The sequence below is a fragment of the Hemitrygon akajei genome, chromosome 6, assembly GCF_048418815.1.
Source record: "Hemitrygon akajei chromosome 6, sHemAka1.3, whole genome shotgun sequence".
In the NCBI taxonomy this organism is placed as follows: Eukaryota; Metazoa; Chordata; class Chondrichthyes; order Myliobatiformes; family Dasyatidae; genus Hemitrygon; species Hemitrygon akajei.
This window is the reverse complement of record NC_133129.1, coordinates 132,820,386-132,839,574: the sequence shown is the minus strand read 5'-3', so window position 1 is coordinate 132,839,574 and position 19,189 is coordinate 132,820,386. Positions and strand designations below refer to the sequence as shown.

The following is a 19,189-nucleotide window of genomic DNA, read 5'->3' as shown; positions in this document are numbered from 1 at the left end:
ATCTTCCTTGTTAAAATGCAAAATTTACAACATTCAAGGCAACGAATTTTGGTTCTAAATAATGGACCCCTCTTTCTTTACTGGACACCAACATGAGAAATTTCAGTAGCACATGGGAGTACATTCAGAATAAAGATCCCCAATAATCTATATAAGCAGCCTTAAATCAGGTACATAGGAAAACAATGGCTGATTTACCACAGTAGTTAGAAGAGGTTCTAGCCATGGTTCAATTGGTAGCTCTCGCATTTGAATCAGAAGGCCATGAGCTCAAGTCTCATCCCAGAGTCTACTCAATTCTAAACCTCCTTCCAGTGGAGGACTGAAAGAGCTCTACAGTTTAACAGCAAGCATTTTCCAGATGCAGTAGTTGACATGGGTTTCCACAGCTCTTATTAGGTAAGCAAAAATTCATCGCAGGATTTTAAAGAGGCTTGTTCTTAAATCAACATGACTAAAAACTGTTTCAGCATTATCAGAATGATGTTTGTGGAATCTTCCCTTGTATAAACCAGTGGTGCATGCCCTTTGTTACATTAGAATACAAGTTTACGGCTCAGTAAGAGCCCTTTGGCCCACAATGTTGCACCTTCCTTTTATCCAGCTCCTCGATCAATCTAACCCTACACAGTCCATAAGCCTTCATTTTCCTTTCCTATCTATTTAAGAGCCTCTCAAAGACCCCTAATGTATCAGCTTTTACCTCCACCCCTAGCAGTACATTCCAGACACCTACCACTCTGCAGATGAAAAAAAACCTGACTTCCCTAAACTTTCCTCCACTTACCTAAAAAGGATGTCCTCTGGTTCGTCATTGTTGTCCTGGGAAAATGCTGCGGGCCTGTCAACTATCTATGCCTCTTATAATCTCAAACACCTCTATCAAGTCACTTCTAATCCCCCTTCACTCCAAAGAGAAAAGCCCTCAAAGTTCACAGCAAGTACACACGTCACCATATACAACCCCGAGATCCATTTTCTTGTGGGCATTCACAGTAAGTACAAGAAGCTCAACAGAACCAATGAAAAAGCACTGCCAACAGGTTGGACAACAATGTATAAAAAGGCAAATACAAAATAATAGTAATAAATAAGTAAATATCAAGGACATGTGGTGAAGGGTCTGAGAGCGAGTCCATAGATTGTGGCAACAGTTCAATAGTGGGGCAAGTGAATCTAAATGAAGTTATCATCTCTGGCTCAAGAGCCTGATGATTACGGGGTAACAACTGTTCTGGAACCTTCTTCCTGATGGCAGCACTGAGAAGAGCATGGCAAAGGTGGTAGGGGTCTTTAATGATGGATGCCGCTTTTTTTGTGACAGTGCTCCATGTAGATGCGCTCAATGGTGGGGAGGGCTTTACCTGGGATGGCCTGGGCCATACCCACTATTTTCTGTAGGCTTTTCCGTTCAAGGGCATTGGCATTCCCACACCAGGCTGTGATGCAACGTCAATATTCTCCACACCACATCTATAGAAGTTCGTCAAAGTTTTAGATGACATGCCGTATCTTCGCAAACTTCCAAGGGAGTAGAGGTGCTGCTGTGTTTTCTTCGTAATGACACTTGCTTGCTGAACCTAGGACAGATCCTACGAAATGATAACACCAAGGAATTTCATGTTGATGATGCTCTCCACCTCTGAAAATTGGCTCATGGACCTCTGGATTTCTCCTCAAGTCAATAATAATCAGCTTCTTGGTCTTGCTGACATTGAGTAAGAGGTGATTGTGGTACCGCTCAGCCAGATTTGCAATCTCCCTCCTATGCTGATTCATCACCACCTTTGATTTGGCCTGGGACAGCAAATTTAAATATTGTACGGGAGATGTGTTTAGCCTCACTCAACCTCTCCTCATAAGGCATTTTATCTAAACCAGGCTGTATCCTGGTAAATCTCCACTCCATGAAACCTCCACATTCTTTCTATAATGATGTAACCTCAACACAATACTCTAAATGTGGTCTAACCAGGGTTTTATAATGCTACAATATTACTTCATGGCTCTTGAACTTAACCTCCCAAAGTGAAGGCCACATACCACGCACCTTCTCAACCACCCTAATGTGTGCAGCAGTTTTGAGGCTCTACAGATTTGAACCCCAAGATGCATTTGTTCGTCTATGAATCTTGCTGTTACCCATGTATTCTACATTCCAGTTCAAAGTGCATCAATTCACACTTTCCTGGATTGAACGCCATCTGCCACTTCTCAGCCCAGCTCCACAATCTGCTTATGTCCACAACAACCTTCTACACAATCCACAACATCACCAACCTTTGTGTCATCTGCAACTTCACTGACCTACCTTTCACATCCTCAACCAAGTCCTTTATGAAAATCATAAAGAGCTGGCGTTGCAGAACAGATCCTGAGGAACACCACTCGTCATTGACCTCCGGGTAAAATATGCTCCATCTACTACCACCCCCTCTGCCTTCTGAGGGCAGCAATTCTGAACCTACGCTGCCAAGCTTCCATGCATCCCATGGTGTTCTGAATGAGCCTTCCGTGAGGAATTGTCAAACGCCTTTCTAAAATCCATATCCAGAGCTCTACCTTGTTGCTTCCCAGGGGTTGTATTTCTTCGGTAAATCATTAACTACATAATGACAGCTGAGGATGTCATGCAGGTATTCTTTACAGGTCATACCAGACTACCATCAAATTGACTGAAGGAGAGGGATGTATCAGCAAAAATATTTAGCTTATACAAATGCTTTGTTGTTTGTTCCTTTCCACGTCTTGTGGTGCATTGGGCAGCAGCCTGGCCATTTCTTTAGCATTTGTCTGTTTTTTAAAAATAAAATATGAACGAGTTCAGTTGCTAGTTCAACCCTCAACCCAGCACAGATGAAAAGCATGCAAAGAGCTGGCTGGATTTGAACCCGGGACCACTTGCCTCGAAGTTTAGTGCGGATGCCACTGCAGCATCAGCTGGCTATACAAATGCTTTATGCACTTCTAAAGCTGAAGCAAGTATTCAATTTCGAGTCCTTTCATGGCTTCTTAGCACTTATATGGGCCTAACCAAGTTCCATCTAATGAATGTAATTTAGAATTATGGCGGAAAGTATTCAAAAGCCCATAATAAGTGTACTTAATGCCCGAAAGCATAAGTACTTTCTGGAGTAAACGAACAAGTATAATCTATACCGTGCCTACTAACATTGATTCGTTCTATCAGCCAAGTAGCAGAAATTTAAGGTCTTTTTTTGCATATCTGAAGCAAAACTATTGGAATTTTATCTGGCCTGATATAGTAAATCTTTTCTGCTTCTTTCTAGCTTCTACTTAAAATTTCGAGAGGAAACACGATACATCATTCAGAGCTTCAGTTTGCAATTCCAGTTTGCAAGGCCATGCTGCACTTTGTGAATGAGATAAATGTATTATTTTACAAAACATGGGATCTTAAAGTCTTAATTCATTGCAACACCTTTTCTGTGGTACTAATAGGTAATACAGGACTAAATATTCACGGGAGCTTATGTGCGATATATCCTTACAGTCAAGTCATATTCAGCTTTTTATAGCTTCACAACATTGCAAAGGTTTTACCATAAAATTGCGGAAAAGATTTCAACAACCAGCCCCCTGATGTTAATTACCTCAGACTGGGCCAGTTCATTGTCATGGTGAGGAAACCTCAGGTCAAATCCTCCTCCGTGGATGTCCATGGATTCTCCAAGAATTGTACCCGCCATTGCTGAGCATTCAATATGCCACCCGGGGCGTCCCTGCCAGGATAAAGGGAAACAAGAGAATGGGATTAGATGAAAAGGTTCTGCTAAACATTGCACTAGATACGAAATATCAAGTACATGAAAAAGGCTAACAGAGGGAATGGCAACTGAAGAAGTGGTGAAAACTAAACACTCTCCAGCCACAACTGTCACTAGATATGGGAGTTATCAGAAGTCTGGTGGATTTGAATCAGTTCAAACCAAAAACAGAGATGAAAAGGTTTTGCAAATGCTGGAAACTTGAACAACACACACCAAATGAGAGTCAATCATTCCAAAGTTCAAACTGAATTAAAAAAAAAAAATCAAAGTACTTGTGTTACCATACACTTCTGAGATTCATTTTGTTGCAGACATTTATGGGGGGCGGGGGGAGAATTAGAATTTTGAGAAATAAAGACTGAAACACCAATTGCAAAAAGACATCTGTGCAAAAATATTACACCGAGAACACCAGTTCCAAAAAGACCTTGAAAGTGTGTTAGGTCATAGTATCAGTTTGTAGAGACCAATGAAATTATCCATGCTGGTTCAGGAGTCAGTGGTTGTAATACAACTGTTCCTGAATCTGATGGGAGTGGGACCAAAGGCTTCTGTACCTCCTGTCCAATGGTACTAATGAGAAGAGGGCATGGCCTGGGTATAGAGGTCTTTGATGATAGATGCTGCTTTCTTAAGGCAGTGTTCCGTATAAATTTACTCAACGGTGGGGAAGGCTTTGCCTGTGATGGACTGGCTGTATCCACCATTTTCTATGACCTTTCCTGTTCCAAGGCATTAGTGATTCAATACCAGTCTATGATGCAATAAGTTAGGATACTCTCCACTGTACATCTACAGAGGTTAGTCAAAGAACTTGGTGACATGCCAAATCAATCCAAACTTCTAAGAAATTAGAGGTAGTGTTGTGCCTTCTTTGTGATTTTCTCTAACCTAATGTCAATAAGACCAAGGAACTGACTGTAGACTTCAGGAGAGGGAAACCAGAGGTCCATGAACCAGTAATCGTCAGAAGACTAGTGACAGAAGGGATCAGTAACTTTAAATTCCTATGTATCACTACCCAAGAGGACCTGGCCAGGACCCATCATATAAATATAATTACAAAGAAAGTGCAACAGCACCTCTACTTCTTCAGAAGTCTGTGGAGATTCACCACGTCATCAAAAACCTTGACAAACCTCCATAGATGTTTAGTGTAAAATGTATTAACTAGCTTCATTATGGCCGGGTGTGGGTACATCAATGCTTTTGAGTGGAAAATCCTACAAAAGGTAGTGGATTTAGCCTAGTACATCACGGGTAAAATCCTCCCAACCATTGAGCACATCTACAACAAACATTGTCGTAGAAACGCAGCATCCAAAAATCTTCACCAGCCAAGTCATGCTCTTTGCTCACTGCTGCCATCGGGTGGAAGGTACAACTGCCTCAGGACTCTCACCACCAGGTTCAAGAACAGTTACTACCTCTCAACCATCAGGATCTTGAACAAAAGGGGTTAACTACTCAATTAAGGACTCTTATTATTTCATGCTCATTATTTATAATCTGCATTTCCACAGTTTGTTGTCTATTGATCCTGTTTACAGTTACTGTTGTATAGATTTGCTAAGTATGCTTGTAGAAAAAGAATCACAGGGTTGTGTGTGAAGGCATGTATGTACTCTGATAATAAGCTTTTCTTGAACTTTGATTGACACTTTAAGTGCGGGTCCCAGGACACATCCTCTGATATGATTATGCCATTTTATTTGGGTCAAAAGTAGTCAGCGCTTTGAATGTTCCAGGTTAATGAACAAAAATCAATATCAAGACAAATTGAGTTCAACTAATTTGATAGGATTCTTTGAAAGTAAATGCCGATGAGTGTAGTGCAATTGATATTATTTTGTTCTCAGAATGTTTTTGACAAGGTTTTAGAAAATGCAGTTGTAAGCAAAGATAAAGCTCATAAAACTATGAAATTAAACCTGAAAATGCTGGACATAATTAGCACATCAGGTGATATCAGGAAAGAAGTACCATTTAAGGTCAATGATCCTTCATCTAAACAAAAATCAAAATGGAAGTATGACACTTGCTGAATACCAGTGATAAGTGGCAAACACTCAGTGGCCACTTTATTAGGTACACCTGCTCAATAATGTAAGTATCTAATCAGCCAATCATCTGGCAGCAACTCGATGCACAAAAGCATGCAGATGTGGTCAGAAGATTCAGTTATTATTCAGACTATACATCAGAATGGGGAAGAAATGTGATCCAAGTGGAACTTGGAATAATTGTTGGTGCCAGATGGGGTGGTTTGAGTATCTCAGAAACTGCTAATCTCTTGGGATTTTCATGCACAACAGTCTCTAGAGTTTAAAGAGAATGGTGTGAAAGCACCTTGTTAGTGAGAGAGGTCAGAAGAGAACGGCTAGAGGAATGCGACAGTAACTCAAAAAACCATGTATTACAAGTGGTGTGCTGACAAAAAGGACTGCATATACCATACAAAAAACCTCTTTAAAAGTGGCAAATCAAGCTTAAAAAGTCTATTGGAAAATTAAAAGGATTTTTGGATTAACAGAAATAAGAGTACACAAGGAAATTATACAGAATTATGAATTTCCCATTGGGCCTCAGGAGAAAACTGCATTCTCTTTGAAGCATCACAATTCAGAAGGATATTGAAGTACAGAAAGTAAGCACATTATGCAAGTACGGATGTGGGTCTTATGGATAAACTGGAAAATTACATGTTTTTATTATAAGAAAGATTACAGTATTCAATATCACAAGGGTTTGAAAAAAAACCTCCAGTAGGAAAAAAAAAGTTGATGCCAGAAGAGACAACAGGAATTTTTATTTTTCAACACGATGCTTGAGCGGTTGTACAAGCTGAGTCAACATGGGTATTCCTCAGTTTAAGAATGCTTGATTGATGGAATTTTCACTACAATGCAATTGACACTTTGAAGTAGGTATCTTTAACTTATGAACCTAGTTTTGCTGTAACAAATAGCACAACACTCTGCCATAGGAACAAGTGGTATCAAAAAGCACATCATTTTTTGGCCAGCTTTTACAATTCACGAACATTTGCCAAGAATGTTTTCCTTTCACAAGTGGAAAAATAACGATTAGTAACATTCAATAATGAGGATAAATAACTGAAGGGAAAAGATTTAATGGTAAAGGGGCTACTGAAAAGGACAGAACTGTGAATGTCTTCCTGTGCTGCATGGTTACACCATTGATGCTACACTGCATAACCACACCTAAAAAGTTGAGGTGTGGAATGGTTAATTTTACAGTTCAAGGAGGCTAATGACAGACCTGTGCCTGTGTGCAGTTAGACTGAAATTGATACTAAATTGTTCTCTATCAGTTTCAATTCCTTCATTAAATGACCTACATTCAAAAGCATGCTTAGCCTCAGAACTCCAGCTTATCCGTATGTACGATCTATGACAGAGGTAGGATGTAGTTCTCACCTTTCCCCAGGGTGAATCCCAGGATGGTTCTCCAGGCTTTGAGGCCTTCCACAGTGCAAAGTCATTGGGAGAACGCTTCTCACTAAGCCGTTCAGCTGAAATACTCAGATCACCTAAAAAAAATTAAGAAAATTTTTCCCATGTCCATGAGAAATTGAAATGAATGATTTCTTTTGCATTGTGTAGTCTCCCTGTCACATGCAAGTTAGAAGCAAGAGGTCATCACATGGCCTCTTAAGCATGATCCAACATGTCATGAAATTACGGTTGATCTCATACAGCCATTGAATTATACAGCACAGAAAAGGGCCTTTGGGAAAAATTCCACACGGATGTGATGAACCAATCTACACTAATGCCATTTATCATATCGGAATTGTGACTACATACATCTCACTGTGCTCCCGTATCCACAATCTGTTCAACTCTTTGCTAAAACAATATTTGTCCAATACCTCACTATTCTGATTATGCACTATTTACTGTAACTTATAGTAAATTTTCCATCTTGCTCTGTACCCACTGTTACAAAAAAAAAAATTCATGACACCCTGTATGTCAGTGATAATAAGTTTGATTTGGACCCTTCCCTTAAACATTTTCAAAGACTGCTTCCACAACCCTTTGAGGAAGAGAACTGAAACAACCTTGAAAAATAACAGAAATTAGACTATATTTCCTATTTAAGCACATTACTAGATTCTTCTGCATCCACCCTCCAAATTTGCCCCATGATTTTATATCTTTAAAAAAAAAAATCCCCTCTTAATCTTCTAAACGAGGAGGCATAAGCCTAGCCTGTCCATCCTCTATTCATAAGACAACTACCCACTTTGAATTGCATTAACATTCTTCCTTAAATTCTGTACAGAGAGTTCTCCACATGAATGAAAACAGAATCAGGAAAGTTCATAGCACAGAAAGAGGTGATTTAGCAATGACCTGTACCAATTAAAATGGGTTATTCAGGCCAATTTGACTTTAAGCTTTTAGTCCATAAATTTGCTGGCTAGTCATCGAGTTCCAAATCCTCAGCACCCTCATGAGAAAGAGATCAATCCCCCTCCAACTGAATTATCAATTAAATTTCCCATTACCCTATTATCAATAAAATCAGCCTCCACCCTACTCAAACTTTCCTCTTAGCTACAGTGATCCTACCCTATCAAAAACATCTGTAAATCTATTTGGTACTGCCTTCTGTGATCACATCATTCTCGCAACACGGCAAACAGACACACAATTCAGGCTTTGGAGTCCTGGCATAACCTCCCTGCTTGTGCTTTTAAGTTCTTTTTAGCCCCTTATGTGTTAGTTGTCCTAACATATTCAGGAATCTGTGATGCAAATCTCAAGAATTCTCCACTTCCAAACTTCTTTGTTTCTTACCATTTGGTTTACCTCGTTTGTTTTTCCAAATACATTTGCTCCCAGAACTCATGTTAGTTGCTGCTTTTCTCCCTCTTCTAGAAGATTGAAACTAATCTACAGCCCAACTATTATCTTCCATTTTCTTATGACGTTAAAGGAGTCAGTTTTCCTGACAAGTTTATGCTGGCTCCTAGAGCACTCCCTCAGTTACTTCCTCGTGCTCCATTTTTCCACAAGGCCATCCCCTCTCTCTGATGATTCACTTACCATGTAATGTCTTATCTACCCTAGTAGCAACAGCATATAGGCGAGGAAACCTACCCAAATCACAGTGAGAATGTGCAAGCTCTCCACAAAGGCAGCACCTGAGGTCAGGATAAACCTGGATCGCTGCAGTCATGCAAACACAGCTCCACTATGACGGTTCAACTTGTCCTGTCGCACATGTGTAAGCTATGCAATGTGAGCCCTCCCAGGGAACCTGTCAACTTGCCCTTCTTCCTCAAAGGAATTGTATGCACACATACACACAAACATATACAGATGCACTTTCTGCTTGAATTCTTACCTTCTCCTTCATGTAATGCTTGCTGGTCTCCAACTGCCTCAGGCACCAGTTTGGCATATGAATGCTTTTCACTGCCGTCAAATTTCACTGTGTCAAAGTACACAGAACCATTGGAGACATACCTGGTGGAATATAACCAAGAGTCATTTACTGAGTATAAACCACAAGCTACCATCCAAAACTAACGGAGATACAATGGACTGCAGATGCAGGAATCTGGAGCAATAAATGTGCTGGAGGAACTCAGCAGGTTACGTGGCATCCATGGAAGAAAAGAAACTGTTGATGTTAAGTTAAAACTCTGCATCAGGACTCTCCCAAGATGAAGATCTCCCAAGATTTAACAGTTTTCCCTGGTGTAATCCAGTCAAACATACTTTCTATTCTATGCTGATATTTTGTGTCTTCATGCCTGCATTCAAATATCACACACAAATTTTTTCGTCCATAGCCATAACCATTTGTTCAATCTAGCATTATATTTCACACACCAGTTCAGATCTCTGACAAATCGGCCCATTTAAAAAAAAAATCCTTAACTTTGGGGAAAATTGCTCCCCCCAAGCAAATTCCATTATTTACCGATTATCTTAGATATTCAAGAGAAAATTGTTCCTCCTGGGCAGCACCTCTGAAATCATCTTTTCTGCTTCCATCAGCTTTAAATATGAATCCAGTTCCTAGGAGTTCATTGATCTGAAACTGAAGATCCCAAACAACTCCAGTCTCTTCCATCCCCTTATGCCTGCTCCACCATTCATTGTCGATCAGTGCCACTTTCCTGAACTGATCCACATTCCTCTATTTTGCTGACATCTAAAAATTTATATATTTATACAGTATCTTTCAGTCTTGAATACACTCAGCAATTAAGCCAAGGATTCACTGCTCTCCAAGAAGACATTTCTTTACAACTCTACCCTAAATGGCTGACTGCTTATTTGGAGACAACAACTGATTTTGGACATCCCAGCCAGGAGAAACAATTTCCTTATCTACCATGTTAAACTAGGTTTCAGTATGATTGTGCTTTGATGTTGCACTCCATGTAGAGCATAAGCGTATTGCAAATCCCACTGCTCTACCCGCACAGGTCATCTATCCCATTTTTTTTGTATGGAGAAGAATGGCTGAGGAATAGCTTCCCAAATCGATTGAGTTTTCCCTACTGTTTCTGTTCAAAAGTGCTTTTAATAGTTTTGTATTAACTAATAACTGATTGTTAATGCATTTCTGAATGGTAGAGGCATTGTGCCGATGTGATCCCACTATATGCAAGGCTGCGTTGCTCACAAGTGTAGAAAAGGTAAGGTTTATAATTGAATTAAATGTCAGCAGTAACTGCAAGCAACTCCATGCTGGTGAGCTCCAGTCCTTTACATTTGCTCAATCTGCCTCCCTGATCTGGCTCCTCAATCATCTTGCTCATGTATAATCGCAATTGGAATTCAGTGTTTTGATGAAGTATGCAATCCAAAAGGCTATAGTTATTCTCTGGTTATATCTTCACTACAATAATTCCATATTTAATCCCATTAAAACAAAAACTATTCTGTTAAAACCACCTTCCACAGGAGTAAATACTTACCCATAGTGATTATCTATCACTTTCTGGACGAACTGTACAATCTCTGGAATATACTCACTCACTCGAGTTAAAACATCTGGAGGCAGAACCTGTAGAAAAGCACATTTAGAACATGCTGTATTCAGAAAAGTTTTAAAACACAACACACCATGGAGGAAAAAAAAAGGATATACTTAAAAATAACAGTGCAGTTCTCACACATTGCAGCGGTGGCCTCCTGATCTTTAAGAATAATATACGAAAGAATTGCACAATAGCCTCTCTCCCTAGGAGGCATTTATGTATTTCGTCTGTTTTATTGGTTTCACAATTTTTAAACCAGTAAAAGACTTAATAGCATTTCAAACTGGAAAAGCATTATTATATTAATTACTGTTTTTCATATAACAGACTTGTACTTCCAACATGTTTAATTTATCTAATAATGTATTACTTTTAAATGTGAAATTTGCAACAGTTACTTATGTTGCTCAACTCAAATATTACTAGTGGAATGGAATGCAAAGAGTAAATTATTTTTCTCTCAGGACACTGCTTTGTGTTTGTAAGTTGACCACTAAATCACAGAACAGAGACATTTTGAGTCCTGTTACAGCAGATCACTAAATGCGTTATGAACTGCCTGCTGTGGTACTGCATTTATTGAATGAACCTATGAATTAGGAGCAAGAAGAAGCAACTTGACTGAGCCTAGACTGCTATTTATTAAGCTATCTGCTGATCTGACTATGACTCAACTCCACTTTCCTGCATATTTAGACTCAGTGGCACTTTATAGGTACAGCTGCTTGTTAATGCAAATATCTAATCAGCCAATCATCTGGCAGCAACTCAATGCACAACAGCATGGAGACATGGTCACGATGTTCCGTTGTTGTTCAGACCAACCATCAGAATGGGGAAGAAATGGATCCAATTGACTTTGAATGTGGAATCATTGTTGGTGCCAGCTGGGTAGTTTGAGCATTTCAGAAACTGCTGACCTCCTGGGAATTTCAAGCACAACAGTCTCCATAGAGTTTACAGAGAATGGTATGAAAAACACAAAACATCCAGTGAGCAGCAGTTCTGTGGGCAAAAATGCCTTGTTAGTGAGAGAGATCACAGGAGAATGGCCAGACTGGTTCAAGCTGGCAGGAAAGTGACAGTAACTCCAATAACCACGTGTTACAACTGTGATGTGCAGAACAGCATCTCTGAATGCACAGGGTAAAGGAGGTACCTAATAAAGTGGTCACTGAGTGTATGGCAACCTTTCTTTACTTCTCAAAAGACTACCTGCCTGTGATAGATAGGTAGATAGATATATCTATCTCACAGACAGGTAGTCTTTTGAGAAGTACAGAAGTTCACAAAACTCCAAGTGTGGTCTGACCAAAGCCTTTTAAAACCTCACCATTACATCCCTGCTATTTTGTTATCAGAGTATTAGGTGCGTGCAACTTGCCCCATTATATCATGGTGCTGAGAGGATTCCCAATTGCACAATAATAGTTCTGAATGCACCGTGGCTGTTGGGATTAACAACATTATCTTAGTGTCTTAAATGAACTGTAGCAAACATTACTACGAAAACTCTAATTACTTACATTGAGTGCATCCATATCTTTGTGATATTCTCCTTCCCAGTACTTAGGAAGCTTCGTAAAGATGGAGTTATCAGTCACTTGACTTCCAAACTGAGCATCCAACCAATCAGATATTATATCCTTTGCTTCAACCAATAAGGCCTATTAATAACAAGAATTGTAAGTAGCCCATTAGGTAAAATTGGTATCGCATTCAAGTTAAAACACTCTTTCTGTTGTATAATCCCGATGACATCAGGAGCATTGCATGTAGTTCTGGTCATTTAGTTATATGGAATTTAACAGCATGGATGTAAGTAACAATTGAAATAAAGTATTACAATTTAAATAATGTAGTTAGGTTTGTATAATTAATCTTTTGTCCTTAAAATATTTAAAGACTATCCAACAAGCTTACATAAACTTAGATAAAGTTTTACAGAATTAATAACACAATGTGGAAATTGTTCATAGCACACAAGGATCAAATTACAGGGAAAGCATTTTTCTAAAAAAAAAAAAATAAATTAATGATCCGGTGACAATTCCATAAAACAATGAGCTAAAACACTAAAGTGATGATTACAAAAATGATCACTTCATGATAATTAAAAGTTAAAAATTAATTACAACAATTACCTGTACTATTAGGTGACAATTCTGATAAATTTACCCATTCCATTAATCCCTTTCCAAACATTTTTCATTTTAAACATTGTGTAGCCGTCCACAAATCTGTTTAAGCTCTGAGGCTGACCATGGACACACATTTTCATCTCTCCTTATTTCATTGATAATAGCTATGATTGAGTTAATGTTTACACTAAGGATTCTTGTACAACTGTGAAAACAGGCTTTTACTCTAACCAGTCAGGGTCAGTCTTAACTTCATGTGAAAATGTTAATCATTCTGATATGCCCTGTTCCCCTCGATTCATTGTAATCTTGAATTCCAATAGTATTTGTATGCAACCTGGTTGATAGAATTTTAATCCTCAATGTCTGAACAACACATCCCTTAATCAAAGCACAATTTAACTGTGCCATTCTCACATTCCTGATGAGGAAGCCAAACCACACACCTATCAGTTGCCCACATTACAAATGTACTGTGGAAAGGCAAGCCTTTTTCTTCCAGAAAACTTTGTTCTCAAACTCTGTGTTATGAGGTAACCAATTTTCTTTCATTCAATAAAGCAAGTTTTAAGACAGCCAATTGTTTAAATGCTCTAGTCAGGATCTTGTTGCAAATGCTTTCACTTACAGCACCAATTTAAACACTGATCTTTTTCAATAAAGAATACTTGACTATATTTTAAAAAGACTTTTTTCATGTCATTTTATCATTGTCTCCACCATCCTACCCTGCACTCAATATCCTTGAATCTTATATTAACCTTCAAGTTCAAATTTAATTGGTTTCTTGCTTCATTATTTTTCTATGCTGAAACAGCTACTACCTTTATGTAAATAGAATACCTTTTCCACACCTGAATGTAGAGCAAAATGTAAATGCTTTTTAAAAGAGATTGAAGAGTGCCATTTTCTCCTCCTACCTCAATTCAGGTAGTTAGTCTGTATTTCTAAAATTAAATTAATTTAATCTGACTTGTTGTTCATTAATATTATTAACATGACCAAGTCAGGTCAAGTCAAGTCAACTTTTATTGGCATTTCGACCATAACTGCTGGTACAGTGCATAGTAAAAATGAGACGACGTTTTTCAGGACCATGGTGTTACATGACACAGTACAAAAAACTAGACTGAACTACGTAATAAAACACAGAGAAAGCTATACTAGACTACAGACCTACACTGGACTGCATAAAGTGCACAAAAACAGTGCTGGCATTACAATAAATAATAAACAGGACAGTAGGGCAAAGTGTCAGTCCAAGCTTCGGGTATTGAGGAGTCTGATAGCTTGGGGGAAGAAACTGTTATATAGTCTGGTCGTAAGAGCCCGAATGCTTCGGAGCCTTTTCCCAGATGGCAGGAGGGAGAAGAGATTGTATGAGGGGTGCATGGGGTCCTTTATAATGCTGTTTGCTTTGTGGATGCAGCGTGTAGTGTAAATGTCTGTGATGGTGGGAAGAGAGACCCTGATGATCTTCTCAGCTGACCTCACTATCCGCTGTAGGGTCTTGCGATCCGAGATGGTGCAATTTCCGAACCAGGCAGTGATGCAGCTGCTCAGGACGCTCTCAATACAACCCCTGCAGAATGTGATGAGGATGGGGGGTGGGAGATGGACTTTCCTCAGCCTTTGCAAAAAGTAGAGACACTGCTGGGCTTTCTTTGCTATGGAGCTGGTGTTGAGGGACCAGGTGAGATTCTCCGTCAGGTGAACACCAAGAAATTTGGTGCTCTTTACGATCTCTACCGAGGAGCCATCAATGTTCAGCAGGGAGTGGTCGCTCCGTGCCCTCCTGAAGTCAACAACCATCTCTTTTGTTTTGTTCACATTAAGAGACAGGTTGTTGGCTCTGCACCAGTCCGTTAGCCGCTGCACCTCCTCTCTGTAAGCTGACTCGTCGTTCTTGCTGATGAGAAATTGCTGGGCAATTTAACATTGCCCAGTTCTGTGGATCCATTCGATCACACTACTCTTCATATTCTTCCTTTTTGTACGTTGTATCAAGAATTATTGTATTGACATATCCTTTTCCCAAACTCAAAATTGTAGAATTCCTTATCCCATCAAACACTCTTCCTTCTACATATTGGGAAAGGCTTCGGGAGTAAACCCCGAGGAAGAAATCCGGAGCCGGGGTCCCCAAGGCATTTTGATGATGTTTACAACTTCACTCTGGCAACCTCTGCGACGACACTGGTGCCAAGCTGCATCAGCACTTGCCCTTCCCTTGGACTACATCAATGACGTGGAGAAGTGTATCCCGCTGCATGGGCAATAGCTGGTTATCCAAATCTTCCCGCCCTGGAGAGCACAGTCCACTAGAGGCACAAACCCATGATCCCCTGGGATCGACGGCAGCCTACTTACTAATTTGTAGAATGCAGCTTTTAAACATTTGTACTGTTTGGTTATCCACCTGTACCCTCCTATTCTTTTGGAAGACGTTTATATGCTGTTCGCCTTCACCGTAATAGAAACACATGATTAAATGCAGTTTATGAAAATTTGTCAAATACATCCAAAGTACTGTACATACAGCGTAACTCTCAAGGAGCTGGTTGGGGTATCCTTGTAATGTTGTGTGCAGTTTCAGTCGCTTCACCATTGAAAAGACAGTGTTAGCGACTGAGCACTGGTAAGAATGCAGAAGAGATTCACCAGGATGTTGCCTGATATGGAGCACTTTAATTGCGAGGGGAGATTGGATAGGATTGCTCTCGAGTGCAAGAGGCTGAGGGGTGATCTCACACCGGTTTAGAAATTAAGAAGGGCATAGGTAGAATAGGTAGTCAAAGAATGTAAGGGGGGTGTAAAACTAGAAGACATACGTTTAACGTGACAGGGAAAATGCTTAATGGAGATCTGAGTGGGAGGGTTCTCCAGAGAGCAGAGGCTATACAGAACAAGTTGCCAGAGGAGTTAGTAGAGGTAGGTACAATAAAAGTGTTCATAAAAATTGTTTGGATATGTATACAAACAGGAATAGACAGAAATAAGCAAAATGTGAGAAAATTAGATTAGAAAAGACTGGCATCTTGGTCAGCATGGAGGATCTGGGTCAAAGGGCACCACGGTAGCGCAGTGGTTCGAGCAACTCTACTGCAGCTCGAGGCATTGGAGGTCACAGTTCGATCCCAGCGTCCTCCAAGGAGTTTGTATGTCCTCCTCATGGAATGCACAGGTGCTCCAGTTTCCTCCCACAGTCCAAAGACACAGCAGTTGCGTTAATCGGTCATTGTAAGTTGTCCTGTGATTACGCTAGGGTTCAATTAATAAATAATAAAATCGGTGGGTTGCTGGTTTCACAGTTCTAAGGACTGGAAGGGCCTATTCTACACTACATCTCCCAATAAAATAAAGAGGCCTGTTTCTGTGTTGTGTAACTCAATAAAGAACCTTTCACAGAACATTGTGTTGAGATAGTGGTTGAACAGTGGAATGACTTTTCCTCGATAACAATAATGATTTCATTATATCAACCAATTTATTAACAGTGTGATATATTTATTGAAAATATGGAATGCTTGGGGAAAACATCAGCAAACTGAAAGGTAACTATGGACAGAAATGATCAACTGTACACATAGCAACACTGTTTGCTGGGGTGAGTGGTGTTCAAAAGTCAACTAGAATTAAGCGATAACAATACCTATGAAGATTATTTACAGTTAAAGGAAACGTGAGTTAAAGGGCATAGCAGATGAGTGTTTGTTTTTTATATGCAAGCATAATAGATTAGTAAAGAAATCTGTTTACACTGCTTTATGAGCCTTAGCCCAGTTTTACCCCACCCTAATGGGTGAAGGTTGAATGACAGAGGGGGGGGGGGGGGGGGGGAGATGAGGTGACCTACCTACAGCAATAAGAACTTACAGCTCTACTCAAGTCCTCTTAGATCCCAGTCAAAGTAACTGGCAAGCTATCTGCTTGGTTGTCATACCTGGGCTTGCTTGTTAATCTCCTCGTTTGGATTTGCCTGTTCCATTGAATCCTCCAGTGATTTAAGAGATGACAAAACTGCACTATTTATCTTCTCCAGCATCTGCTTCTTGTCTGGATCTGTAGTTTCATTGAGTTTCACAGTAAAAGGCTAAGAGACAAATGAAGATAAAAACAATTCATAAAAGAATATTTATAAGTAGTTATAGGAAATAACTAGTTTTAAATGTTTCTACAAGTCGACAGAAGAGAAGAAACAATTTGCTTCTGATCTATCAAATTATGCAAATTCAGGGAACCACAGAATACCATATACTTGCCAAAGTATAAAACATACATAGAATATTGAAATTTCTTTTGTCATTAGATCTTTGTTTCCTTTCGTTCAATCATCTCTAGACTAAATCTAATTGGCTAATGGCAATAATGAAAGGACTGTCATAGGCGAGTAGGTTGAGAGGGAAAATGGCAGAGAGTATCTTCCTACTATCCGACACTTAAAGAACACTGAGGATCAGCTTTCTGTTGCCTCAATCTTTTATCTTACGTAGATATTAATAATAGTTACAATGGTGTTGGCGTGTGGCCAAGTGGTTAAGATGTTCGTCTAGTGACGTGAAGGTTGCTAGTTTGAGCTTTGGCTGAGGCTGCATGTGTGTCCTTGAGCAAGGCACTTAACCACACATTGCTCTGCGATGACACCGGTGCCAAGCTGTATGGGTCCTAATGCCCTTCCCTTGGACAACATCAGTGGCATGGATAGGGGAGACTTGCAGCTTGGGCAACTGCCGGTCTTCCATTAAAACCCAGGCTTGCACCCTGGAAACTTTCCAAGGCACAAATCCATGGTCTATCAAGACTAACAGAGGCCTACAATAAGAGAATCCGTACACGTGTACTTTAGTCACTTCCACGTAGACCACGAAGCACATACAAATAAAACAACAACCTGTAGTTAAAACCATGTTTCCATGAGGAGTTAAGAGGCAACTTCCATGTTCCCTCGCTTTACCTTCAGTGAAGTTTTCACATCTTGTAGAAGCTGAGTAGGATCCACATTTTTCTCCACATACTGATCAAATAGGTAATTTTGCCGGGCTCGTTTTATAATCTATGCAAATGTTACAGAGGTCACATTAGAATAAGCAGTGTTATTTAATACATCACAGCATATACTCATTTACCATGGAAGAACCAAACGATTATTTGTTGTATTGAGTACGAGTTGTGACAAAAGAATCTTCTGAGCAACTTTATTACATTCCATTTGTTCATTATGTGCTGCGTTGTACAACTTAGGTGATCGTGGTCTTTCCATGGCTGGGGTGACCTGTTTTGTAAAGGTACTGCCTAGAAGACAGCAAAGGCAAACCATTTCCATGGCAAAAAAAAAAATTGCCAAGAATGATCATAACCATGACTGCGCACAAAAGGTTGCCACCCTCTGCTTCACAACACACACAAAATGCTGGAGGAACTCAGTAGGAAAATAAGTACAGTTGACGTTTCAGGCAGTCCTGACAAAGGGTCTTGACCTGAAGCATCGACTGTACTCTTTTCCATAGATACTGCCAGGCCTTTTGAGTTCCTCCAGCATTTTGTGTGTTGCTTGGATTTCCAGCATCTGCAGATTTTCTCTCGTTAGTGACTGGATCACCCTGTACCTCGTTGACATAAGTATATTTCACAATCACACATAATTATAGTTCCTTTCAGGTTTCTGATGTGGACGGTGTTGACAACGTGGAATTTGCAATGATTTTTCTGCAAACTTTAGAACTGGCTTACTTATACTGTTTTATTGAAGTTACTCAGAATGCATGTTGTCGTCACTGGGCAAAAAATTGCACAGCATAAGATTTCTGCATACACTGGTCATTACAAATTAGAGGGAACACTGTCTGCCACCCTTTAATTACATTACATGAGCTGTAATAGTTGGGAATATATATTAAAGGAAATAAAGTGTGAAGAAAGTGGTAGAGAAAGATTTATCTGATCTTTCTGGAATCTGGCAACTTTTGGCTCAGATGAAAGTAAATTATCAAAATATACATGTATGTGTGCATATATGCACACTGTATATACAGTACATATGCACATATTATAACTAGAGATTCTTTTTTTGCAGGCATTTAAGAAATACAACAAAATTTGCAAAAAACTAAATGAACGAAGACTGACAAATAACCAATGTGCAAAAGACAAATTGTGTAATTAAAAAATACTGAAAACACATGTTGTGAAGAGCCCTTGAAAGTGAATCTGTAGATCATACAGGGGTT

General features: G+C 39.6%; 1 protein-coding gene across 2 annotated transcripts in view; it reads right to left on the bottom strand.

Annotated features, from left to right (window-relative positions):
• cars1 (cysteinyl-tRNA synthetase 1) overlaps window positions 1–19,189 on the bottom strand; it is a 62,735-nt gene that overhangs the window by 22,293 nt on the left and 21,253 nt on the right. For both annotated transcript variants that reach the window (XM_073049262.1, XM_073049261.1), the window contains 7 exons: window positions 17,917–18,015; window positions 16,906–17,055; window positions 12,348–12,488; window positions 10,759–10,847; window positions 9,171–9,292; window positions 7,232–7,344; window positions 3,615–3,743 (listed from right to left, as the gene is read on the bottom strand). In XM_073049262.1, the coding sequence (XP_072905363.1) occupies window positions 3,615–3,743; window positions 7,232–7,344; window positions 9,171–9,292; window positions 10,759–10,847; window positions 12,348–12,488; window positions 16,906–17,055; window positions 17,917–18,015 (843 nt within the window). The remainder of the gene's footprint in view (window positions 1–3,614; window positions 3,744–7,231; window positions 7,345–9,170; window positions 9,293–10,758; window positions 10,848–12,347; window positions 12,489–16,905; window positions 17,056–17,916; window positions 18,016–19,189) is intronic.